Raw genomic sequence first — 27,939 nt, forward strand, 5'->3', positions numbered from 1 at the left:
GCAGGTTAAATACCTAAGGCATTTATAGACACATTCTGACTGTGTCACAATAGCAAGAGCAAAATAAACATTTTCAAGTGTTTAAGAATCTGCGGAGTATCGGAAATCCCCTTTCTCCAGTTGGATAAAGTCATTTTCTCCTATTAATGTTTAGAATGAGGCAATATACTCAATAGGGCAGGATGTCAATAATTCAGCAATGAAAGTACTTCAGCAGGGGATAAAATGATTAAAGGATTATGAAAAAAATGGCGGATAAAACCAAAACTTTCATACAGAGAGGGACTATTTTGTTTGCTTTGTTTCGATTAGAATGTGCCCAGATCAATTGTTAAAACGTATTATTATACACAGGCCAACATATCGACCAGTGGCGTAGCTAGGATTTTTTCCGGGGGGGGGGGGGCACTGGGGGTCCTTGCTTTTTATGGGGGGAAACCATTTTGTCTCTGTGTGTATGTGTCACAGGGGCGGATTCAGCTTTCGCCAATAGGGGGTGGGCCCCGAAATTATTTCCCTTGATCGGCCGCTCAAAGTTGATTTTTGTTTGTTCACACAGTCACTTCTAAGCTTTATTCTTATAAAACAACATGAATATGAAATAATCTCATAAGCCCTATATAAAATGTGCGAGCGCGAAGCCCGAGCTAATTTTTTCTTTGAACTTTCATGTATTTTGTCCTGAAAATTTAACATTCTGGGCAATGTTTGTGATCCTGAACAAGATGCATAACGAGATAATTACCGCGAACGTCAAGCGCGAGCAGAAATTTCTAGTAAACGTTCTGGTCTGATCGAAAAGGGACCTGTCATCCTGAGCACATTCTGCAATCTTGAAAGAAATAGGTATGTAACAATTGATGCGAGAGCGAAGCGCGAGCGGAAGACATGTTTTGTAAATCATGAATATAATCGGTAATTAGGTATCTTCCTACATTTTTAATGTGATTGTGAAGTGCGAGCAGGAAATTATTGATATTCTGATCTAAAACTGGATGATTGAAGCACGTTTTTGATAAATAACAAGCTGCCCATATCAATAAACATGCGTGTACCTGTTGTAAATTTAGACCTAGAACATGGGCATTCTGTATACATTTTATTTTAATCATGAAGATCAGTAATGCAAGCTCGAAGCGCGAGCTGAAAACATTTATATTCCGATCTGTAAAAAGGGTCAATTTAAGCACTATTTCAAGCAATGTGTAGGAAAATTGTGAAGTGCATGTGGATCAGACTAAGTAACTGATGCGAGCGCGAAGCGGGAGCTGATATTTTATTATTATTATTATTTTGACGTATAGGACCGGGGCATTCTAAGGACATTAGGTTACCATACGAAAATGACGATTATCTTCCTATTATAATTAAGCGCGAGATGAAACTTGTTGATATTTCATTCTGAAAAAAGGCCAATTCGGTTATTAGGAATTCATGAAAATGTTATTTTCTTATTTATTAATCTACTATGCTTAATGAGAGCGTGGAATTTGTTGATATTATTAAGGCTTGAAAGTCGGACATTTTAAGCATTTGGTAATTTTACAGAGCACTTAAAAACAATCTGTAAATAAAAAAAATGAAAGCTCAATTTCCGAGCTGAAATATGTTTCGTATATTGACTTCAAAACTTGAATATTAAGCTCTATATCAGCCTTTTGAGCAAGATATGAATCTCATAGCACAGGCAATGCGAGCGCGAAGCGCAACCGAAAATTTCATTTAGTGACATGAAATATTCTTTCGCAAGTCATCTCCTCACCTTATTTTATTCACTCGTCTTCCTCCTCATATTTTCCTCTTCCTTTTCCCCCTTTTTTCTTTCTTTCTCCTCCCTTTTTTTTGCTCCGGGGGCACCTGGGGGCTCACTAAATCTCAGGGGGCGCGTGCCCCGGCCCCCCGTAGCTAAGCCCCTGATACCGACATAAGGTTGAAACGCTACCTTTATTTCTTGTATGACTCTCTTAACGACGCTTTGCCCCGCCCATGCCTGAAATATTGAACCAATGAAAGGCATCACTGACATGTTCAGATGGGTGGAAGTGCGCTTCAGAGGGCTCCATGGCTATTCATAAAAGGTAAATGAAAAACTCATTCTCGCAAATGGAAACAATTCGATTGCCAATACGAGACGTTCTCTTGTAACAATGGTAGTATTGTTTTTGGACCTGCTTCAGTGAAAATAATCCCAAATTGAAATGGCACAGAAAGAGATAAGTAAGTATGAAATATTCTTTGAAAGATGATCATATAAATGCAGTTTTTTATTGACGACATTCTGGTATGCATCAACTTTAAGTATAGAAAGTTTAACAAGTAAATTGTTTATTCTTTCTCATCATTATTCGTGATTATATTATAAGAATTATATTTATTGAATAGCTTGAGCTGTGTTTCTTTCAAAAGGTAGCATAGATAATATTATAAAATTGTTTAGGTCAAAGAGACAACAACGTATTTCCCAAGTTTGAGAAATATGTATTTTTATGCCCTCATCATTTGGAGTACTAGTTTTCAAAGATTCATTGTTTATTTAGTATTTCGTGATATTTTTCACCCTCAAACGATGTTGAATTTTTTATTAAAGAACAAGAATCGAAACACGAACAGTTGTTTGGTGTTAGTTTACTGTTAGCTCTGGTCTGGGTATTCAATTCCCTTGTATTAAATGAAATAATATAACATGCCATTGTCGTGATTCTAGTGCAACGATAACGGATGCTAATAACCTAATTTTACATCTAAGATAATATTTCATTTTGTAAATACAAAGTTTCATCGGTCTGTGTGTGGGGGGGGGGGGGGGGGGGCTAAAGTAAGAGTCATGTCTAAAAATACAGAAATTTTAGTTGCAATTCCTAAAAGCTGTTTTGAAGAAGCTCATCCAGGAAATAAGCATTTATTTATTTATTGTTTGGTTAATAAATTTGTACATTTTGTTTAAAAGGCAGATGCATGAAAAATGGACGATTGGAAACCAAAAACGGACTTAAAAGAACGAATGCAAAAACTTAACATGTTAGATAACTTTATATAAGAAATACAAATAAGAAAGCAAAGAATTTAATGAATAAGTGCATAAACTAAGCATGTGTGATGGTGAATGATTAAAAAAAATAAATCATAAAGAAAAAATATTTATCTAAAAAAAAGAACATTCCTTTATAGATAAAACTGTATTGCTTATTAAAGATAATAGGGGGCCCATGGCCGTCCCCAGCAGGGCCAGAGCAGTTGCCCCCTCCCCCAGAAAATTCGAAGAACATTTTATTGAAAATTTTCACAAAGTCTCCAAAAGAGAAAAAAAAATCATTTAATTTCACTTATAAAAAAAATGAAAAGCGTAAAATTAACAAGCTCGGTCGCTTCGCTCCTCGCTTTCGAATTTCTTTTTTTTTACGCGTCCTGCCCACCAAGAAAAAAAATCTGCGTACGGCCTTGGGGGAGGGAGCCAAATCAATCAAAATAATGATATCGGACATAGACCTTATCCGTTAAGTCCCGGATTATAGTGTTGTTTTATGAATAATTGATTTTGAAACAGAAGTTTGATAGTACGATGTTAAAAATGAGTTTACCAAATATTCTATGGATTTTTTTCAAAGATCACAAAATTGAAAATATATGATATGCATCAAAACGAAACTTTACATCGAATATTCACAGAATAAAAAAAAAATGTGATCACAACATAACTCCAATAACCAATAACCCCCTTTCGTTTAAAAGCTCTGTTATGTAATCAATATGAGGGCAAACATGCGTCTTATACCGTGAAAGGTAGTCTCTTTCTCTTAGTATCGATTAAATAGAAAATGTTTCCCAACAAAGAGTAATCTATTTATCAACAAGCCTACCTCCATCAACTTTATACAATGCCTGTCTTTCGATATAAACGATATAGTTTGTACTAGAAGATCGATGATAATTTTAAAATCGATCTGTTTGAAGTAACTAAATTCACATCTTAGATGGCTCGATATTACGGATAAGAGATTCAGTAATTTACATTCGATTTGTCAACGAGATAACATCAATGTTTAGGGCTTATTGTTTACATATTGTCCCATTCTACGGTAGTTTGTTTATGATTACCCAGTCAAGTATATATAATGCACATCTTATTGATTGTATGGATCTATTATAGAATGGGGGAGACTATTTACGGTTACATCATTTATTCCTGCCATCGTCATTTTGAATGTCTTAGAAGCTCTCTGGAAATGTTGGTTATTATTTGATCAGATCGAATGGTGTTCCATAAAGATAGTTGCAAGATGAAGGATGCATGGCTCTCCGAACGAGCGCAAAATACGACACCAAAAATAAATCAACAAACTTCATATTTAAATACATGATTACATTTCATTTCATCTTCGTTAATAAAAATAAGCACAGTATGCTTTTTCAGAGGTCCTGGCTCATTCATATTATATGTATTTTTTACTTTATAAATTCGTTATTGTTTTATTTTGGCAAATAATTTGAATTAAATTGAATAAAATCATTTTTTTTAATTGTACCTGCAGATCGACCAAATAACAGTTGAAATGTATTTTGGATGAAAAATTTTTGTTGACAAGAATTAATACTGTAGCCTATGCAAAATAATTTTTTGTCTTCTTTTCGTCGCTTAAAGAATCATCCCAAATATGCATTGATAACGGATAAAAAAATAAAAAAAACATTAGATGAAATGAAATCAAATAAATTATATAAAAACATTCGAATGAAATTAAGAGAAATGAAATGATAAGTGATAAGTATGTTAGGACTATCAAAAATATTTAGTGGAGAATAAGTCAATTGGGAGTGGGACAACATTAAATCCCGAATTACGAGAAACTATTTTAAGTTATACAAGTTTTATGTTGGATGACATCTTTGGATCGTAGGCTCAGTATACCATATAAAAATGGTAAATTGCCAATTCGCTTAATGCCAACTCGTACACTTACCACATGGTCTACCTGCATTTAATCTAATGCCATTCCGTCCATCAACATTTTGGTCTAACATCCATTTTGTCCAATAATCACTTCGTCTAATCACCAATTCGTCTATGACCATTTCGTCTAATAACCAGTTGGCCTAATACCCATCTTCTTTTCATTCAATTTGCTCAATTTAACACTTAGTCCAATTAGACCAAATGGTAAATGGACTAAATGGCTATTAGACCAACTGGTTATTAGACAGAATGGCATTACACTAAATGAAAACAGAACATGTGGTGAGTGGACGAACTGATGGTAGACCAAATGATAGTAGATGAGTTGGCAATTTGACGAATTGGCATTAGACGAATTGGAAATAAACCATAAAAACGGTGGTCAGTGTTAATGAATGCATGACAGAAATAAATAATTTTCTTGTTATGAAAGAAGTACTTTTAGACATTACGTGCGATATATTCGATTTTATAAAAAGTTCACCTAATACTTTCAAATCTTTTATCATTGAGAATAAAATTATTATAGAGTGATCAACTGCACTATAGACTCATATTTATTGACGGTAATTGTTTATATCTTCCTGTCTGACGTATAAGATACAACTATTAATTCATTAAAAAAACGATAGCAACAACAAACAAATCTTTTGAAATGTATACATTTCAATATTTATCTCGTTGATTCCCGAATCCTTAATTTCTTAATTCGTCATTCATTGTCCTATTATCATTTCTGTTGGAATTCGGTAATTTTCTACACTCTTTTAAACGATTTGTTATGTTATGTAATTGTCTTTTCTATTTCGCCGATATTGTTCAAAGATATTAATTGTAATAAATTATATAATTGGTATACAATTCTCCCTGGTAAAAAATACTTTGATTACTGACCAGGGCTATTCCCTGTTTAAATAAAATGAATAAATGAATTTATAAATAAATACATACATAAACAAAACAAAATGATAAACGGCCAAAACTGTCTCAACATCAGGTTAATTTGAATAAGTAGATTTACATGTAAATAATATCAAACACTGACACTTGAAAGTAACATCTGATGTATCTCCTAGATCCTTCCGATTGAGATCCTTAGCTCGTTATGGATGGATTCCCCACTTAGACGGCTTAATGTCACTTTAGATGTATGTGAAGAGATCCCAACTACTTGGGTATAAGACTCCACACCTGTGGAGGAGTTAGATATATTTGAAAACATTCCACTGAGAGTCTTTGTCTGGAATTCAAACCAATTACAAAACTGAGAAGAGTTTTAGCTTTTAAAAATGAAATTTTGACTGCCGTAAAATAAAAGAGCATATTTAAATCGGTATGGGCCATATTCCTCGCCATCCCTAGGGGATTCTATGATTCCCCAGAGACGTTCACTAATGAGGATGGATTATTTTTCAGGTGAAAATTTTATTTCTATTATATATGAGGAAAATGGTCATCTCTAGTATGGTATCAATTTTATTTTGATTATTGGATTAGGACGAACTTTTTTTTTTTTGGGGGGGGGGTGTTCGTTTATTTTGAAACTAATTGATTCATTGTTTAGATTTTGATGTATAGTTTTTGTGTTTTATCACTTATTTTGGGTTCCATATTTTATAAAGATATGTTCGTAAATAAATATTTAATTTGTGCTATTGATTATGTAAATATTACTGATTCAATTATATCAATTATAACAAATTGTATTTTGTGACAGGCCAATTGTGGAAAGCAGTTTTGAAACTGACAATGCCACCCTGTATAAATAAAACTACAAACGTATAAAATAAATATTTTATAACCAATATTCTCATCTGCCCCAAGAAAAAGTCTATACGTATATATTAAGACGTTAAGGCAAATGACTGAGTCCATGGCAGGAAATTTACTGCGCGATAATGAGGATGACATCTCCCTTTGAACGATAAAACAAAGTCATACTTGGCGTTAGATCACAAAATCCGGGTTAGATCTTCAATATTAATTTTTGTTGTTCTTTTATTGTCAGAAACGAAACGTACTTCATTGAATATACATGTTTACACATCAATCAAAGGATGCCCTTTGTTATTTAGTTATTTGTTTTACTCTTGAAGTCTGAGTAATCTAATCATATCCGACCAAACTTGTTCTGTGAGATATTTGTTGATCTTAGGTGGAGAAGAAAAACAAAAAACTAAACTGCATTATCATTCATTGGGGTAATAATCTCCAGAATGATAAAGAAACAATATTAGCCATAAGATGATGCTTACATTTTGTTGAAATTGTGTCTCATTTTTCAACGAACAATTTGAATATTCTGTTCTTCAAAGAATTTAAAACCGGATTTCCTTTATCTTGCATTTTCATTGGGCTCATTGCAAATACTTAATAAAAAAAACCCGCGACAACACGCAAAAAACATTAAGATTGCTTACTAACAGTGCATCAAATAAGAGGTTCATTTCAGATAGACCTTCCATCGATCGCTTTTTGTTTCTTTCTGCATTTAGACTCGAAATCAAATAAAGATTTTTAGAAACTATTATCGTGATTATTGACAAGGAAATTTGCTCCAGGAATAGATATTTTGTTTTTTTGTGTGAAAATTATTTTTGTTTCATGAACCTGTTGTAGTTGATGTTATTGCAGATTCCCCCATGAGGGTGTAATTGATGTTGAACAATTCCTCTTTTCCTATCAGCTTTTCGATGCAATCGATTTTAAATGAAGTACATGGATCACCAGTATAATCGTCATTGAAATCATAAATTGCTGTCGTTGGAAAGGAATACAAAAAATCGGTTTATAGAACATTATAGGAAGGAAAAGAACACTATGTCTAATAAGACAATAACTGATGTTGAGATCCACATCGGGGCCGCTGATGAGCTCCTTCGCGATCTCGATGAGGCAATCGATGGTACAAAGTCCGAACCCCGCTCCGTGGATCGTGATCGACGAGTGAAGAGGAGATCGTTTGGACAACGTAGCGTGGGCGCCTCGGACTCTGGCGTGAGCTCCGGGAGTGAAAGCGTGCACGAAGTCGACTATGAGGAAAGAAAATCACTGCTGAAATATGTGGAGGACCACGTGGTTGGAAGAGATACGTGGGCAGCAGGACCATTCGGTGAAAGACAAAGTAAGTCAAGATGCCTTTAGCATTTTTGTAATTCGTATTGTAATTGACTTTTCTATAATGAATATATCAGGAGATTGTAGAATCATGAAACTAAACAATGAAAGACAGATGGAAATAGAGAAACACGCCAGAAGAAGTATTATAAGACAGAGAAGGATAATGAGTAGAAGGGGGAGGAGTAAAAGAGAAAAATTGAAGAAAGTAGAGAGAATTAGAAGATGAAGAAAAGGAATGATAAGGCGAAAGAGGAGATGAAGGAGAACGAGAAGAAGAATAAAGAGAAGAAGAAATAGAAGAGTAAAAAAAAGACGCAAATCCATTTCAGACAAACATACTCAAACTTATAGTGAGTTCCTACCGTAGTTACTTCATGGGCTAATTTTGATCAAATGACCTTTCATTTCTTTCATTATGATAGGTAGATTTCAAAGCAAAATATGATGTAAGCAGAATTAAGAAATTGAATAGCCAATGTGACTAGAATAGCACACAAATAATGAACGCCCCCCGAAGGTATTTGTTGCATTTCTACTTTTAATGCATCAGCAAGTTGTTATAACAATGTACTTGTTCAATTATGAAATACCAGTCGCTGGTGGACGTACTTTTTTTTTTAAGATTTAATGAAAACACAATTCAAAAGAATATATGAATAATCAAGACATCATTAAAGTTATTGCTTATCTCATAAAATATGAAACCACCGTGTCACTTTTGTACCAATGACCAATCTTCTGATCATACACAGAATGGAACTACGAAACGACTTATTCAGTGATCAACGTGCTTAAGCTTTGAATATTTCTCACTCCCTTTATCATGGGTCTGGGGTTAATATTTTGGGTTATGTCTATATTGGAAACTGGGGGGGGGGGGGGGGGGTGGGGGTCAGTTGAGTACCATGGGTCACGACATTAAAAGGATATATGTATCTCAATGATCAAATAATGCGAGCGCGAAGCGCGGGCTGAAAAATTTCGATGTTTAGACCTTAAAAAAAGGACATGGTAAGCAATTCTTTATAATCATGATACGTTCCTGTCTCACTACACAATGCGAGCGCGAAGCGCGAGCTGAAATTTTGTATATACTGACCCCCAAACGGACATTTTAAGGACTATTTTTTGAAAGAAATTCATGAAGAACATGTCACCATAGTTGTCTAATGCGAGTACAAGCGCGTGTTTTTTTTTAAAGAAGTACACAAAAACACATGTAAAGTACTTTTTGTAGTAATTGTTTTTATGAATATGATACGTATCTCACTAAACAAATATTGTGAGCGCGAAGCGCGAGCTGAAAAGTTTTGATATTCAGACCTGAAGAGTGGCATTCTAAGTTTTTTTTTTATAGGAATTCATTGAGACCATATGTATTTCATTAACCAAAAAGATGCAAGCGCTAAGCGCGAGCTGAAAGTTTTTGATATTCAGACCAGAAAAAGGGAAATTTCAAGGACCGTTTTTTAGGAATTTATCAGGAGCAGATAGATCTCAGCAATCCACTAATGCAAACGTAAGCAAAATGTTTCATATTCAGGGTAATTACTATTAGTAGTCATGAAACAGAAGCATACGACACTACATAAAATGATAACAGCTCAAAAGACGAAGATGTATATTTGGTGTATTATGATCCCCTTGAACAATATTATTTATCTCATTAAACAGACTATGTGAGCACCAGGAGTGTTGAACACAAAGGCCCTAAGCAAATTATATTTTATAAAGTTATGAAATAAATATTTGTTACATAACATGATACATTTAATATATGAAATAATATAATGAAAAATAATGTAATATACAATAATTTCCTCCCCTGTCCTTTTTTTGGGCCAACTGAGGGGGGGGGGGTGATCAAGTACCACGATAGAATTAGAGGACAGAGCCTGGATAGAGATTGACCCCCATTTACTTAACTTTTCTGCTCCAGTTCACAATGGTTGCGCCTTGCTCAAATCAAATCGACATTTCGATTTGACAGGTTTGATGTCTAAATTCAACCCCGTCTGGTATTCTTTTGTTGTGAGATTAACCCAAAGGGACTTACACCTTTTCTTTAAGTTCCCCTCTTGATTTCATTTAAAAGCCATTTTTAGCTTCTTCAAAGATAAGAAGAAATGGAAATCCTCTGTTATCCAATTCGCTGTGTCAATAACCCGGTGGGGTGTCTTTCATCGATTAAACTCTTGAAATGTTTTCTATTGGGAGTCGCTGTGGTTTTTTCCGCCTTTACACATGATTTTCCTACAATCGAATAAAAATTGGTGTCGGATCAAGCATTTCACGGTAAAGTGGAAGTTATTGATCAACATTGTTTTGAAATTGGCTTACCTCCTTTCACATCAGCCCGGTTTATTGATTAGGAATTCGTATCGATTACCAAAAAAAGCCCACCGGTGTCAGGTTGATGTTAAAAATGGAGTTAGGACTAATTCTGGGGAAATAATTCATCGTTTGCCATACATACCATATGTATCAATATCTGAACACGTATCACGTGATTGAAATGTATTAGCGTGGTAGTGCGTTCCAATACACCGTCCCGCCATCTTGACCTCAATCTTAAAACGTCAATTGTATATAGGCCTACAAATAGGCATGAACTCGAAAAGTATTCATAATGAATTCAGATTGCTTTTAGAATCAGAAGTGTCCTTGTAATTTCTTTGAATATCCAACAAGTCATGTTCAATGTGCCTCCAACTATATTTTAGTGCATTTCCGGTTCCAAACTTATGCCCATAAATCTGTTCAAATCAAATTTATGAATGTGTAACTCTGTGCACATATCCCTGCTCGGGTGTGTTTTAAATCGTAAATATTTGCAACATCCAAAGTGCATATCTGTGAAAAATAAACATGCTCAGAATTAGAGGTGAAATGAAGTTGGTTAAGGCGCTGTCACACCTTGGCGTTTTAGACAGCGTATGCCCGACGTATGAGGAATTTGGCGAATACGCTGGCGTACGTCGAATACGTTACGGGTAAGTTTTGCATACGTTAAGAGTACGCTAAAACACGCTGGTATACGTCGTCATACGGCGAGGCCGTCGAAAAATTTTGTGCAAGCACAAAATTTTTCGACGTATGCCAGCGTATGGCTCATACGTCCCGCATACGCGGGCCATAAGTTGTAGGCAAGTTACGCGATCGTTGATACACGTTGACACACGTTACTCGTAAGTTACTCATAAGTCGATGTACGTCGAGGTAATGTCCAGCGTACCCTAAAACTTACTTCTAACCTATGAGTAACGTGCTTTGAACGTATGTGTAACTTAACTCCAACGTATATTGACGTATGAAGACGTGCTCCGGACGACCACAAAACTTACTGAACGTGTTTATAACTTACAGCTACCGTATAATGGCGTATTGACAACGTTTATAGGAATCGGTATATAAAGGTGGGGTTCACAGGAGTTTCTTCGGCATGGCGGTGGTGTTGATACGGTGATGTATCGTGCGGTTATGATTTGAATAGTCGAGCGGCAGCCTTTTTATAGGCTACGACACGTGTTCGTCAGCGATACGCTGCCGCGCGCTATGCGTAAGTTAGGCTATCGTAGTTTTAGAGAAATTTTGATACGTCGGGCATACGCTGTCTAAAACGCCAAGGTGTGACAGCGCCTTTACAATCAAACAGCATTTGAAGTGCATTCTCAAACTGCGACATTGTCAGTGGGTAGCAATCGAAAGATATTCGTCGACTGATTTTTTTTTAAATTTCAATTCTAGTGCTTTCTTAGTATTCTACTAGTAATAATGACAACATTTTTCTGTACAGCTTTCCTACTTTGTCCTTGCTAGCTGCAAGTGGTTCACTATGATCATAATACTAGGAAGAGGAACATGAATAGGCAACTGGAACGGATTTCAGGAGAGCGATTTCTGATTGAAATATCTGTAAAGATGGTTCAAATTTTACGGTACTTATGGCTGATTTCTCGAAAGCAGTATTGTGCATTTCTCTCTACCACAGGCCTTACTAAACCATGATAACCTAAGTGATTTGGAAAGTTTGTAAAAAAGAGTGTGCCAAATAAGGAGATTTTTTTTGAAATAAAGATGATGATGCATTGGTAGTGTTAGGACTATTGTTTTATCCATAAAATAAAAAGAAAACCTGATATTTTTGTCATGTCATTTAAATACGAGACAAAGAGACTGTCTTCTCAAGTCTTCTCAACTATTTTTTGAACATTTTTGTAATGTTTTTAATCTACATATTTCTAGTTTTTTCATTGTTTGTGTTCTGAAACCCTATGAACTTTTCAAGAAACTATCATGAATAGTTTTATCAATGCATTAATATTCATTATTTTTATAAACAATTTTCTGTGTGATTTCATTCGTTCTCCCGTTTACATACCATCTAGATTTTGCATAACTGTAAATGAATATTTTATTGCAATTGTATGTTTATGTTTGAGACTTTTAAAATGCTCATTTCATTCTTTTTTAATGCAAGACAAATCATATTATAAACCATGAATATTTCTTATTTAATTTGTTAAAACGCAAGAATATTGAGTGAGAGACGTCATTCATTCACTCATTTGCACCCAATCCCTATTTGCATAACTTCATCGCGGGGGCGGGGGTGGGTGGGACATTTTTTCAAGTTATTTTTTTGCAGGTAAAAAGCTCAAACCGCCACCAAAAGGGTGTGCCAAAATCATACCGAATTGGATTAAAATTATGCGCACCCCCCCATGTTAATGTCGATACGGACAGCAGTACCTCATACACACACGCACAGCAAACCCACTCACACCGAATCCACTCTGCAGAGGTTTATAGGTGAATGTACTTCTGTGACGTCATCTTCAGATATTGAGACCAAAATGTCTGCGCGCCAATATACAAATAGCGAATAGGCATGAGTGCGATGGTGCGAGATTTCGCATGAGGTGAAAGAAAGATGCTCTATTCAACGAGGCGTTAGCCGAGTTGAATAGAGCGTTTCTTTCTTTCACCGAATGCGAAATCTCGCACCATTGCACGAATAAGAATATTCGCTATTTGTGTTGTACAACGCCTCGGAATCTAGCGAAAATATGAAGAAACACAAGAGTTTTTCCCTCCAGTAATCTATGAAAAGGGAGCAAAAATATTGAAAGCAAAAAGCAAAATCCCACAAGCCGGGCCGCGCCCACAAGCGCACATGATCTTGGACAGCATTGCGCATTCGCTGTACGCGCATTGTTACCTTATTCAATGAAATCGCATTGTGACGTCACCTCCTAAAGCCGTGCAATGGTACATTTTGGACGGTACATTTTGGATGGTACGTCTTGTGTGCAACGGTACGAATGTATGACATTCAGCCTCCCATTTGATCGCGTACAACAAGCTAAGTAGGCGTTGTACAATTGGTATTGTACAACGCCTACTTGCTTGTTGTACGCGATCAAATGGGAGGCTGAATGTCACACATTCGTACCGTTGCACACAAGACGTACCATCCAAAATGTACCATTGCACGTACGGCTTTAGGAGGTGACGTCACAATGCGATTTCATTGAATAAGATGGACAATGCGCGTAAAACCCGCTGGCTAAATGCGCAATGCTGTCCAAGATCATGTGCGCTTACGTGGGCCCAGCTTGTGGGATTTTGCTTTTCGCTTGCAATATTTTTGCTCCTTTTTCATAGATAACTGGAGGGAAAAACTCTTCTTTTTTCATATTTTCGGTAGATTCGAGGCGTTGTACAACACAAATAGCGAATATTCTTATTCGTGCAATGGTGCGAGATTTCGCATTCGGTGAAAGAAAGAAACGCTCTATTCAACTCGGCTAACGCCTCGTTGAATAGAGCAACTTTCTTTCACCTCATGCGAAATCTCGCACCATCGCACTCATGCCTATTCGCTATTTGTATATTAGTGCACAAAGCCAGTTCTTTGTCACATTTTCTCTGAAATCGCATTTGTTCCGATCCCAATTAAATGTGTTATCAACGTTGATGATACTCAATTTCCTATTTCAAAATGATTGATCGCTTTACAAATAACCCCCAAAATGTCAGAGATATGTGATCAAAATATCAATATTGAATGTCGTAATACCTTTGTTACAAGCAAGGTGAATCCATAACATTATAATAATGAATGTTTTGTTAGGTGTTCATGTAGCTCACAAGAATGACAATGGAAAGAGCGTATTGGTAAAAAGAGGGGTTATTATAAATGAAATCATAGTGAATTTTGATGTCCCTAATTAAAATAGGGACATCAATGGTGCTGGGTAATATCAAAAAGTCATATCAATTTGTTGTGTACAAAAAACGCTCCTTTTATAAGGCATAGAAATGGGACGTTTAACGCACAGTCACTAATACGCGCCGCTGTCTTCGCATCGTGCAGGCAGTCTACGTGTATAGTGGCGGGCTGCTACATTGCGGTGCAGGGTGTTCAACTTACATATCGTGAGCGCACTCAGCTGCGTGTTTTCACTTCTTCTCCTTTCTCTCCTTTTCTTGTCATTTTCCTCGCATTACTTGTTTTCATAAATTTCCCTCTCACTTTCCTTGTTTTCTCACTCCCTTCAGTTTTGTAACTCTTCTTGATCACTTGCATTCATTGGCACACCCCCGGTCAAAAATGGTACGGTCCTATCCAACATACACTCAAGTCGTCGCTGTACGAATAAATGAAAACGTGCAAAATTCTTCACGCGCTGCGTTGCCTAGCTATGCGTGTTTACTGTGTACACACAATGCCATCGGCTGAACCCGCCAAACTATAGTGACCAATTATTGCAAAAGCTTTTGCAAATGTAAAAAGTGACAGAGGTTTTTTTTATCCAATCAAAATCATTCTTAGGTATTCGCAATCTACAGCATTTTCTGCAAAATGTCTTTTTTTGATAGGGTCTATTGTGACGTATATATTTTTTTACAACAATGTGAAGTCGCACCAAACGTTTCGTTTCCCGCACTTGCCCATTGGCTCATGTACAAATGGATTTCCAAAATCATCAAGAAAGGTTCCAAAAACCTCAAAAGTGACAGAACTTAATTTGACTAAAATTAAATGAAAATCATATCATGTTCAAGGTGAGAATCTGCTCTATTCTATTCTGTTTTGATAGATCACCTTGTTGACGCGTTTGGGAGATATCTTAGCAAATCCCTCAAAAACGGCGTATTTTCTATTATTCTCCATAGGGAAATAATTTAACACGCTACGCACTGCAAAAAAGGAGCGCAAACAAATTGATATGGTCTGACACTTGGCATCTTTGGAAACTCATGGGGCGTTATGTAAATGTGTTTGGTCTATTTCATAGCTAACTATAGTGTAATATAATTTCATATTCTTTTTTTTCTTACCCTGACAGTTGTGTATTGTGATTACACTGCCTCGGGCAGGTAAGAATGATTTCTATTTTATCATTACTTTTCATTCATGTGGTAAACATGAAATATTCATGCAGATTTTGACTGTTTAACATCCATTGTATTGCCACAATGATGGACTTTAATCCAACTGTACACAATCTCGCAATTCGTAAAGTAACTTAATGTAATGATCTATGAATGCTCATTCAAGCCCCTGGGAGAATAATTTTAAAAGATATGCATTATGATAAAAATACATTTCAACTGTATAAGCGCATTGCACTAATATTTGTCGTTCTTTTTTGTTTTAATTTCAGAAAGTTATCTTTCACAGACATTCAATGTAAGCTTGATTTCATGTTCTTTTTCACTTCAGACCTCTTTCGTTTCTAGAAGATTATATCACGAAACACGTTCAACCACTTTATGCCAATACCCACACTACTACTGGTATCATGGCAAGACAAACCACACGATTCAGGAAAGAAGCAAGGTAGGCAAGGGGTCAGGAAGGTGGGCGGGGCATGTGATTTTTTTCAGATATGCTGGAATTTTGAGAAGTAATTATACATTTCATCCACCAAATATATTTTATTGTTGTAGGCCTATTCTTATAATACTCATGTGAATACAGTAAACTAATCTTATGGCGTAAAAATGGTTCCAAACAAGAGATCCTTGGGCAAGACAGTCGTGGACTGTGCCCTAAAATATCACCATCACACATATATTTTGAATGTCAGTGCCTTAAGCGTTGTTGGGGATAGTTCGTTGAGTTCTCGTACTTCAGCACTCTACATCAAATATGGGATAGAGCAATTTGGGTCGATGTACCAAGCCACCCTAACAGAAGGACGAAATTTTAACGATTTAGGAATTGACTCTAATCCCCCATGCATCCTAGCAATTTTAAAGGATTTAGTTATTTCAGTATGAAAACTAGCTGTATGATTCTAAAAAAGTACCAGGGTGATAGAAATATTTATTTGTTGTAATTTACAAGTGAATATTATTCTAGGAACTACATCTTTTTTTGGTAGGGACATCATCAAGAAGTGTGTGAACGCCACGGATGATGATGCGCTCATCTTTACTGGTAGCGGGACCACTGGGGCTGTCAATAAATTGGTCTCCGCCCTTATGCTTACAGGTGAAAGAGCAAAAAAGGCGGTAAGTCCCCCTATTTCTGAATAAAAATATCCATGACATTTGTAATGAGTGTTTTGGTTACACTAAAGTAGTATAATTATGACCATCAGTAAACTGCTCTGATAATAATGATGGGAGTGTTGTGGTCAGGTTGTGGTCATCAACCGTTTCAATTGGATTTGGGAGGGTTCACCACCTTGAAGCTGGTAAAAGTACGAAAGAGAGTTCATTTCAGAACACCGTTGGGATAGATTTAGCATAACAATACTGACATGACTGAGGGTGGAATCCATCATTGGTGTCGATTTGAGTTGTGAATCTATTGTTTAAGGGGGATGATCTATTGTGTCATCCCCCATCTTGAGTAGTATGACGTCACGGATCGACACCAGTGGTGGAATCTACGTTCGTAGTTTGTTGGTGACCCGTATTCAGCTACCCCCTGTCGCCTTGCCTTTATTGATTTTTTGTTAGTGTGATCATTATTATTTTGGGGGGACTGTTTCACTCCGGGGATTTTGCCATTCTTAGACTGATAATGTTATTTACGAGGTGAACATAGTGAAGGATGTTGATTTCGGCCGTTGTAAGGAATGAAAATAAATTAATGGTTGGTTGGATTATAAGAAGGAGGGCCGAGGGCTGGGGTCATGGGGAGGGCGGGGTGTGGGTAAAGAGTGGTTTATAGAATCAATGTTCATAAAAGGTAGCGTGACAGTGGATGTCAAAATGTATTATTGAACGACTCGGTGAAATGCAGAGAGATTTTCGGATGTTACACGCACAAAGAATGGTCCAATTTTTCAAGTCTAATGATCTGGATCTAATATTGACAATGATTATTCATGTTAACGTGTTTGACAATATTATCATGTGCATCTAGGGCGCTGCGCCACAGGGGGCAACCCTATGGATGTTTAGGTGAATATGAAAGGGATGAAGAGACAAATGAAAAAAAAAATGACGAGGAAACAGAAACGTATGGGAAAGAGTTTGGTTGCTCTTCTATGTATATAAAACCCCTTTTTAACTTACCAATCTTTCGCCTTGCCAGCACCTTTCAAATTTCCCTGGGCCATGGCCCTGGGAAGCGGTGTGTGCTAGGGGTACCGAAGTGAAGAACTCCCAAGATTTTTCTTGGGGGTCAAATTGCTGTACACATGCGTGACCAAAAACGCGTTTAAAGGGGTGTTTTTCCAGTTTTGGACGCGTGCACTCGTATAAAAAAACACCGATTTAAAAAAAAAAGTAGTTTTGAAAGACTGGTCAATGGCCAATCGTGGGGTCTAACATATTTAGGGTACGTTTTTCCCCAAAAGCTTTTTTAAAGACTAGCCAAACGTGTTTAAGGTAGGTTTTCCTGCAAGGTTTTTTTCCGGGGCTTTTTCCTCCTCGTTTCTGAAAAGTGTTCCGGTTCTTCCCGATTGTACACAACGACCCTGGGAACGGGCCCCGGATTTAAGCTTATTGTTATAGTAAGTAGACAAAAATTTTTAGGGGTCATATTCTGGCGACAACTTGTTTAGGGGCAAAAATGTGTAAATGAAGCCCGTGAAAATATTGTTTAGAGGTTTATTTTGCACACAGAGAAAAACTCATTTAGGGGGTGTTTGGAAATAATATGGTCACGCATGTGTACATCAATACATATGACCCCCCCCCCGCCCGGACTGCCCTGGGCCTCGTTCTTGCTGCATGTACACATCTCAAAATAGCTTAATAATACATTTTTGTAATGAGGTCCATATAAGTTATCGAGTATAGGATGAGATGTGGGTATGTTGCATTGTTTCAAAACGATTGAGAAATGGCGAAGCGAGAGAGCCGAACAATCAATCAATCATTTTGATAATGGTTGACTCTGTAATGACTTTGGCGCATAGGGAGGTCATAAGCAAGATATTAAATGGGACTCAGTTGAAATCATGCTTTGAAAATATATTAAAATTATTATCCCCCACAAAAAAGTGACATTTTATTTGGGAGCAATGGACCCAAAAGCCCATGAATAGTCCTACACACATAGGCGGCGGAAGCGGGGGGGGGGGACGGGGGGCCGTGTCCCCCCTAAATTTGTTGTTGAAGACCTTTTTTTTTCAATACACAAATTGGTATGTTAATATAGTCTATTATTTATTTGTACACTGATTGCGATTTTTCCATCTCTTCGCATTTTGATTTGCAGGTAGTGTTTATTGGGCCTTACGAACATCACTCCAACATTTTACCTTGGAAGGAATCTGGTGCCAAGGTGAATATTATAGGTCTGAAGAGAGGTCGAAAAGAGGGGAGGGAGAAGTGAAGAATAAGAAAAAAAGGAATAAAGACAAAGATGACGAGAAGAAGGAAGAGGAGAGGAGGGAGGGGGGGGGGAAGGAAGGGTGAAGAAAAATATAAGAAGTGGAGTTTTGGAGGAATGAGGAGGAGAAGACAGAAGACTATACTTTAGTGGAAAGAAAAGGAGAGCGGCTATAGGGTGACGAGGAAGAGGAGGAATTGTTAAAAGTGGAAAGGTATGATGAGCAGTGAGGAAGAATACGCTTAAGTAGAAGGTTTGGTGGATCTAGAGTACGGTCAATCACACAATATCAGTCGTGAAGTTCGCGACTTTCGTTGCAAACTTTGCAATTTTCACCGTGAACCAATTTACATAGCAACGCACCGTCCGCAGTGAACAACATTGTCAAAACCCACTTTCTTTAAAAGCCTTGTTCCAAATATAGAGATGTATAGTATTCAGAACTTGAATTATTATGATGCCCCCTAGCTCTCTGCCCATAATTCTGCTAATTAATTAATTAATAATAATGGTGATGGTAATAATAATTTTTTTCTTTACGAAGGGTAACCACTTCAGTTAGGAAATAGCCCTCCATAATAATATGATATAAATGCTGAGCGCCTATAGCAAGGAGGCAGAAGGTCCAATTTTAGAAGTCTTTGGTATGAATCCGCCGGGGAGTGAACCCTCGACCTTCCGTATATGAGGCGGGCGCACTACCACTGAGCTACCATGCAATGCAAAACAACGTTGGTCAGATCATCAAACACCATCATGGATAAAGCTACTTGGTCTACTATTAATTTAGTCCAATTGCCAATTGGTCCAACCATCACTTGGTTCAATCATCACGAGGTGCCGTGGCCGAGTGGTCTAAGGCGCCTGACTATACATGGAAAGTTCGGGGTTTGATTCCCGGCCGCGGTACCTATACCCGTGAGCAAGGCATTTAATCGATAATGCTCTTTTATCCAGGCTTTCAAATAAATGAAAATGTTATACGCATTCTTGGTAACTAGGTGTGCACTTGTTTTAAACAAAAAATATATTCACTTTAGCTCACTCTAATTCATTCTTATACACATCAAAGGTCTGATTTCCATTAATTTACTTGTTTTTTCGCACTTTTCGATATGCAAAATTGGTTCAGAAATGATTTATCTCTTTATATAGACATGATAGACCAGGGGAGCATTTCATGAAAGGATTTGTCGGACGTTTTATCCGACAAATCCCATTTTATCCGACAGTTACCGTAGTAACATTGCCTCTCAGCCAATCAAAATCTATCAAAGACGTCAGATTTAACAACTTGTCAGACAAAAATTTTGATGAAACGCTCCCCAGCCTGTATTAGAGACGTGGATATCATACAAAATTGGTACAACCTAAATACCTAACTGAAAACTAGAGCAAAAAAAATGCAAATAGTTGTAGGGGGCAAATTAGACCAAAACTGTTAATAAACGTATTAGGATTTATTTGACACCAAATGAAAAGTATATAGACCAAGAAGCATTTCATCATTTTAAAGGTCAGATGGCTAAAAGCGATACTGAAACAGAACTGAAACACATGAATGTTTACCCCTATATGTTTGCATGCAGATCGTACGAATTCGTGATGACGAGCATGGAATGGTGAATTTGAAGTTACTGGAAGAATCACTGAAAGTGAGTTTTTGTATTACTAAAAAAACTCAAATAAGGATCAAACTAAGTGCTGGTAACTCCTTGATCAAACTTATGCTTGTTTTAAGTATTAAAACGCAATTGATAGTATTTTTTTAATTGATTGGGTTGATTGCTTTTATTTCTGCAATTAATATATCAGATATAAGTTTACAAGGTAATATGTACAAATGTAATATGTAACAAATTTATTACAGTTACAGTATAAGCATTGGATCAATAATATATTTTTGAAAAATGTTTTACTCGTTAAACAAAATGACGAATAAAAATATGCAGAAGACCGCCACCTTAAGACGAGGAGACCGCCTTCGCAATTTTACATCAAATTTGGAATGCAAGCACATATTATTACAGGGTGTCTTAATTGTTCATTGTTTTATTTTGAATTTAGATAAAAAGTCAATGAAACTGCACTGATTGCTTTCTGAAAAGACTCACTGTATGTGGTACTCATTTAATTGCGTTTTTCAAGAATACATCTATAATATATATTTTCTTTGTATGTAAAACAAGTTAAGTATAATATAAGTTATTGACAAAAATGGCCTAGACCTACAACATCCTGGGGGCTTATTGTAATTCATGAAAGATTACTTGCTTAATGTTTGCTTTTTATACCGAGGTGGTGCTCCAGTTTACCAAGTGAAACCCAGCTCTCGCTGAAACGTTCCTGAAAGATTATCAAGTTAAACTTCAAATGATTAGCAAGCATGGGATGACCGGTGCATATTCAAACCAGAAACTACTATATAGAATACCACCCAGTAATACTACGTACGACATGCCATTATCTTACAAATAATATATAAGGGGGGGGGGTATGTTTCGAAAACCATTAAAATCTACCGATTACAGATTATAATATCAATCGTTTTTTTTATAAAGACCCATCAAAGGAAAGGACGGCTTCTGATTGGTTGTTTTTCAGCAGCGTCTAACGTCACAGGGATCATCTGCAAGACTGACCCTGTGGTGGCGCTCTTGCACAAATATGGCGCCTTATCATTTTGGGATTATGCTACAGCTGGTAAGCAATCATTATTTTGATCGCATTCATTTTATTACAAGTTGGTACAGATGTTGAAGTTTAATCCAAATATAAGCCTACGGGCTTGCGGTTATTTCTTATATAGAATAATAAATCACGCTATCCAAAGTAACCACTGCGTTACGAATCACTTATTCGTAGACCTTTCAATCGTGCTGATACTATCAAATGCTTATGCAAGTTTTGCGTCAATCATCGTAGATATCAATGGGGGTAACGCCATTAGCCCTAAAACATCAATCAACAAGCTCCCACACAGAAACCCACACTCACGCACCCCTTAGGCACACACCCACTTTTTTCAACAGGTTTTAATTAAAAATTTCTTTTAAATAAATTCATGATAAATACAACAAAATTTTACATCAACATGAAAATGCAAAAATATTTACAGACCCCCCTGAAGCAAATGAGGATTGAATGAAATACCTTGAAAAAATACATTTTGTACATAAAAAACTGAGCTTAGCCCCGACCCTTAATGATGTAACCTAACAATACATGAAATTGATATTGAAAGATTAAAAAATCATTGTTCCCTAATCCTTTTACGTTTATATTTATATATATATATATATATATATATATATATATATATATATATATATATATTTATATACATACATAACCACGTACTAACCAATACACACACAGCCAAAACACCCACACACATACACAAACATAAATAATATACAATTATGTTCATGAACATTTAATTTTTACAAAGGGTACCGTACAGAAAAAGAAAGAAGTCTGCAAATAAGATTGACACAAGAGAAGGGGGAAATTGAAAAAAAATAGTACAAAATTAATCATCAACAGTTACACCAAATATACACTCGCTCATTAACACACTTCCACACATCCTCTGACACCCTCACAAACACGCATACCCCACCCACCCACATGCTTCCTCATCCTCAAAATCTCCCTTTTGTCTCATTACTGGCCTGCTGTATGGATTTCTTCTAAAATTTTCCTTTAATTCTGTTTACACCCATTCCCCCCCTTTAAGATGACGATCATATTTTGTCGATGTTCGCTTTCAGCGTTATAGACAATTCCTTCGATTATCTAGTATTCATCTTGGTTTAGCATTTATACTTAAAACTAAATTTCATTAATCTAAACTTATGACCATTCTTTCGAATTTAATCCTTTCAGGTCCTTATCTCAAGATTGACATGAATCCATCAAACACAGGGTGAGTAATGGCTTTGATTACCTCTTCAGGCCTAACTCAAGATGTTTATATTTTCAGGTTAGAAATTCATTAAATTGATTAATTAAGTTTCTTTGATCTAATCATTTATGTTGATTTTTAAGTTAATGTCAATATATATTCGATAGAATTCGTATCGGTATCGGGAAAGGAAATCACTCGGCCTAGGGCACCGGACTGCACCGTGAAATTCCGGGGTTCGCTTCCCAGCTAATAATTGATTAATTGAGTCATTAATTTATTTATTTACCATTCTCATCATGATTGATTCGTAAATCTATCATGTAATATCTTTACTAAAATAGGATCACGGGAGACTGCAGAAAAGACGCTGTCTATCTATCTCCTCACAAGTTTGTTGGTGGAGTTGGCACACCAGGTAAAAATCAAACATCCTATATAAATCCATCGAATTATGAAACATTTTCATTTTTTATATTTTTTATCAGACCTCTTTGTTTTCATTTATCAATGCACAAAGCGAAAAAGAAATTTAAAAAAATTATAATTCGTCATTCTGAAAGAAGATTTAATCAATAAATGACTGTTATTAACTTAATTTTGTTAATTTAGGTATGCAACAAATGCAATACATTAAAAAATGATTTGATTTTATACTAAACTCTACCGAAAGTATTCAGTACCCGTATTTCTTAATTTCATAAAAGAGTCACATCACACTGTTGAAATATTTTTTTTTTCTGTATTTTCATAGGCATTCTAATCGCGAAGAAGAAGCTGTTCCTCAATACAGTACCTCATTCAGTCGGCGGTGGCACGGTTTTATATGTAAGAAAAATACCATGGAAATCCGTAAACCAACATTTGTGACGTGTTTTACTTGCTTAACAAAGCAACATTGTTTTATAGTTGTATGATGGCAATGTTATTCTGACAAATTCGATGCTATCTTCATGGCTTTAATTTAAACGTAACATGATGTATACATCATTATCATGAATATATTGAACACCGTGGGTTTTCAGTATAGTATCAAGGCAATTGTGTTACAGGTAAAATAAGACACGCATTACCATCTTGAAAAAAATCAAAGACAGTCATTATAAAGTAGTAGCACCGTTAAGATACAGGTATTAACACGAGAGACGAGACCCCACTATCTTGAAAGTATTAAGGACTGAATATTCAGTAGTGTCACAATAAGTTGCAGGTAGCATGAGACGCATACCACCATCAAGAAAGTATTAACAACTGAATACTGAGTAGTGTCACAATAATTGTTACGTTGCAGGTAACACGAGACACACACCACTATCTTGAAAATATTGAAGATCGTGAAGAAGGAGGAACACCAGCTATTGTAGAGTCCATTCGAGCAGGTTTAACCTTTAAATTAAAGAACAGCATCGGGACGGACATCATAGGAGAAAGAGAAAGAGAACTTACTTCGTAAGTCTTTTTTTTTATTTCATTCATGACAAAGAATCATAGCCTGGCTGGAAAGTCAAGAAATATCATTCCTACTACAAAAGGCTTTCGTGGTCAGTGATGTCATATACTGGAGAGCAAATCATGTAGTGAAAATAATGGTAAATCTTTGCTCTCCGATCTTAAAAAAAACACTAAAAACTAAAAGTTTTCTCATTATGTAATTTCAAAAGTAATAAGATTCCACCTCAACCATACTTCATTTATATTCACTTTTGTATTTATGGCATCCGGACAGGGGGAGTGGTGCCTGGGAATATACTAAATGTGGAACCCGTTTACGATTTAAAATTTAAGTTATTAAGTTCCTTTAACATAAGCCATTTGTCACTAACTCTTGCCAGGGTCATTGGATGAAAGATCTCTGATACCATTTCTTGTAAATGCATAATCGTTATCTCTGACATTTATGATAAATGCGATCACATCAGGATTCGTTCATATCATTTTCGTCTAGAACTGCCTTCTCAAGATGGAAGAGAAATGGAAACATCATCTTTCTTGGAAGCACAAAGACCGATCGACTGCCAATATTCTCCTTCCTCATCATTCATCCAAAGACTGGAAAGATGCTTCATCATAACTTCATCGCTGTCCTCCTCAACGACCTCTACGGCATACAGGCTAGAGGAGGATGCGCATGCGCAGGACCTTATTCCCAGGTAAATTCCCTCATTATTCCAAAAATTCGATGAGAGTAAATGAACTTAAAATTTTAATAACTATAGAAGAAGAATATTTCAACGGGCTCGGATTTCTAACCCACTTTGTTTATGTTTTTAGATGAAAATAACAATGGAATATATTAATGAATTAAAACGAAGAAACAATCTACATGGGAAATGCAGTAATAAACAGTGTTGCCAATTTAAAGAATTAATGCTAATCAAATATTCATTTTTATTAAATAGGTGAAATATCTTCTGTAGAAATCTACATCTAGAGTAGATATGAAATGAAATTTACTCAGGAACGTAGGAACGGGAGGGTTGGATCAACTATAACATCGCTATAATTCAATAAAAAAACACGTTACATTGAGGTTTCTTGGCTCCCTTTAGAATTACCTGTATGAAGTACATGTAAATTGATTTACGACTAGACTCTTTGCCTAGATCATTCCTTTAGATTTGTCCATTACTCTGCCGGCGACGTTTAGTTAATTACTCCCGACTGGAAACCATTTTTTGGTGTTTCAGAACAATTCATTATAAAAAAGTGTTTTTTTCTGCACTCGCCTCCTACGATGAATGAATTCCTGGCTTGGTCACTTTGTAATTACGGATAGAATACGCATTCTTAAAATGTAATATCTTTTGATTGACTCTTATCTCTTTATTTAATCATAAATACTCGGACAGATCCTCGCAGATCTTCATTTCCTCGTTTTTATGTAATTTTCATTCTGGGGTGATTTGAAGACCATGAAAACATCATGTAAGAATTTTTTCAAATATGGCCAAATGTATTTATTTATAGAACATACACAATACTTACTTCCCCAGTATATGTCATTTTCATTACAGGATGTATTTTAATTATTTCATTTTCTTCTTTACAACAGGATCTATTAGGCATCAACGAGGACCTTGCTGCTAAGTTTGTATATTTCTTAAAGGATGATAGGTTAGTATTGCCACCCAAACCTATCTTAAAAAGTTTAAAAGGTATATTTTTCATGATAAGTTTATTGTTAGTTAATCTATTATAACATGCATTTAATTGTTTTTAATTTTGATTTCATAAACTATGCTTGAATGGGATCACAATCATAATCCATAACACCGATCGAATACAGGGCCGTCACCAGCTTTTTTCTAGGGGGGGGGGGTGCTTTTTATGAAAAAAACACAAAAACACAAAAAACAACGTATTAACTCAATTTCATGCAGTTATATAGCCCGCCGGCCAGAATGGATATAGAAAGTACATACTGGTCAACATGCCTATTGTTCCTCAATGCAGTTTCGGTGTCTGTGAAGGATACTGGCTTCGCCTAGATCTTTTTCAAAAGAGCCCTCAAGTATCCCTACCCCCCCCCCTCCCTCCGGGTTTTTTTTTTTGTTTTTTTATAATTTTTTTTTTTTTTATAATTTTTTAATTTTTTTGGTGGTTCTGAAGGGGGGTGCGTTCGCACCCTCCGCACCCCCCCTGGCGACGGCCCTGGAATATATTATTGATAATTTTTCAAACGAAACGCAAGAATGAACAGGATACCAAATCACACAAACAACGGAATGTAGGCTAACCCCCCCCCCTTAGCTCTCAAGTCCAATCATTACAGTAAAGCTAGATTATTATTAGTGTATAACCGCTTGAATGGAATTCTAAAAATGATTTCATCTCGTTCTTACCTACAGTGAGTTGAAGAAGATGGGTTCCAAACAATTCATTGAGAGGCTCAAGAAAACAACAGCACCGCTAGAAATTATGAAGTAAGTGGAATAAAACTTTTGAGTAGTGAAGTAAGTGTTTTATAGATCTGTATAATCTCATTTATCATTAATTCTTTGACTTAGTGGTGGGTGGATTCACAACCTCATCTGGTTTTCAGTCCAAGTCTTAGAAAGAGAGGGAGAGAGAGAGAGGCAAAGAGAACAAGTGTGTAATTCGCTTATTTCCCATCTTGGTAAATTGTTAATGTAATATATAATTCAGAAAAATCAAACAAATTAATGACTCCTCAAAACAGACGGATTTCGGCTGTCTAGAGTAGAAGTTGAAGAAGGATAAGAAGAAGATGAAAAGAGAACAAGAAAAAAAGAAGATGTATGAATATGAGCATAAGTAGAACAGGTATAACACATGAGTAAAATGAATATTAACAATAGTAGTTATCTTCAAGTTGCCGTATAAAATTGATTCATTTTCACTGCAGGCCTGGGTTTATACGTCTCAACCTTCCCTATTTCTTTTCTGAAGACGTTGTGGAATATGTTCTTGAAGCGGTTGATACAATCGGCAAACATGGATGGAAGATGCTCTCTCAGGTCAGTTTAGCAAACAGATTACTATTGGTAGAGTATGAATTATCAACCCTTCTTAATTTATAATTCTACTTGTATGCTATATACTTGCAGTTTTTTATAATACAAGTAATTGCTTGAGATATTACTTGACGCGCTATTCTTGAGCGTTCATCATACCATTTGCAACGAAGATAACCTCTTCGTAAATATTTATGGGTAAAACTCACATTGAGTGACAACGAAATGCAAATTGATTCATGTAGCTTCGATTTCTAAAGAAGTACACAAGAATGCCCAGGTGCGCTGTAGCCTTTGGTGGCGACTTGTGATGCCGCCAATTTCATGGAAAACTGAAAAGTAATTCGGGTTCAGAATAGATAATACCACTTCTTATGTGGATATTAAATACATGACGAAATATGCCTTAAAGCGTTATTATCTCTTGAAATTGGGCGAAATATTATGTGATAACTGTTTCAAAATGTGAAACACCACAGAATTAGACAATTTTTATATCAACATTTACAGATTTCCACACACTTCCTCAAAACTCTAATATCTCAGTGAAAAGTGAAAAGAAAAGTGGTATCAAACGAATCATAAATGATCTTAAAAGTTCTGATTCATTTACAGTTATATCTAAGTATGGATTACACCAATATCATTTTTAGATGAATTCAGTCAACTCTTGTAAATAATT

At 36.0% G+C, this 27,939-nt stretch overlaps 1 protein-coding gene across 1 annotated transcript in view; it reads left to right on the top strand.

Moving 5' to 3' along the window:
* The first annotated feature begins 2,083 nt into the window (after positions 1-2,083).
* The window catches only part of LOC121411125 (probable cysteine desulfurase), a 29,303-nt gene continuing 3,447 nt past the window's right edge, over positions 2,084-27,939 (top strand). The window contains exons 1-16 of the mRNA XM_041603653.1: positions 2,084-2,217; positions 7,638-8,075; positions 15,427-15,457; positions 15,804-15,920; positions 16,468-16,597; positions 18,762-18,827; positions 20,465-20,530; positions 21,437-21,578; positions 22,764-22,803; positions 23,127-23,200; positions 23,537-23,610; positions 24,074-24,231; positions 24,728-24,932; positions 25,835-25,896; positions 26,631-26,705; positions 27,149-27,260. Coding sequence (XP_041459587.1) covers positions 7,772-8,075; positions 15,427-15,457; positions 15,804-15,920; positions 16,468-16,597; positions 18,762-18,827; positions 20,465-20,530; positions 21,437-21,578; positions 22,764-22,803; positions 23,127-23,200; positions 23,537-23,610; positions 24,074-24,231; positions 24,728-24,932; positions 25,835-25,896; positions 26,631-26,705; positions 27,149-27,260 — 1,656 coding nt within the window. The 5' untranslated portion in view covers positions 2,084-2,217; positions 7,638-7,771. The remainder of the gene's footprint in view (positions 2,218-7,637; positions 8,076-15,426; positions 15,458-15,803; positions 15,921-16,467; positions 16,598-18,761; positions 18,828-20,464; positions 20,531-21,436; positions 21,579-22,763; positions 22,804-23,126; positions 23,201-23,536; positions 23,611-24,073; positions 24,232-24,727; positions 24,933-25,834; positions 25,897-26,630; positions 26,706-27,148; positions 27,261-27,939) is intronic.

Source organism: Lytechinus variegatus, chromosome 3, assembly GCF_018143015.1.
Source record: "Lytechinus variegatus isolate NC3 chromosome 3, Lvar_3.0, whole genome shotgun sequence".
Classification (NCBI taxonomy): Eukaryota; Metazoa; Echinodermata; class Echinoidea; order Temnopleuroida; family Toxopneustidae; genus Lytechinus; species Lytechinus variegatus.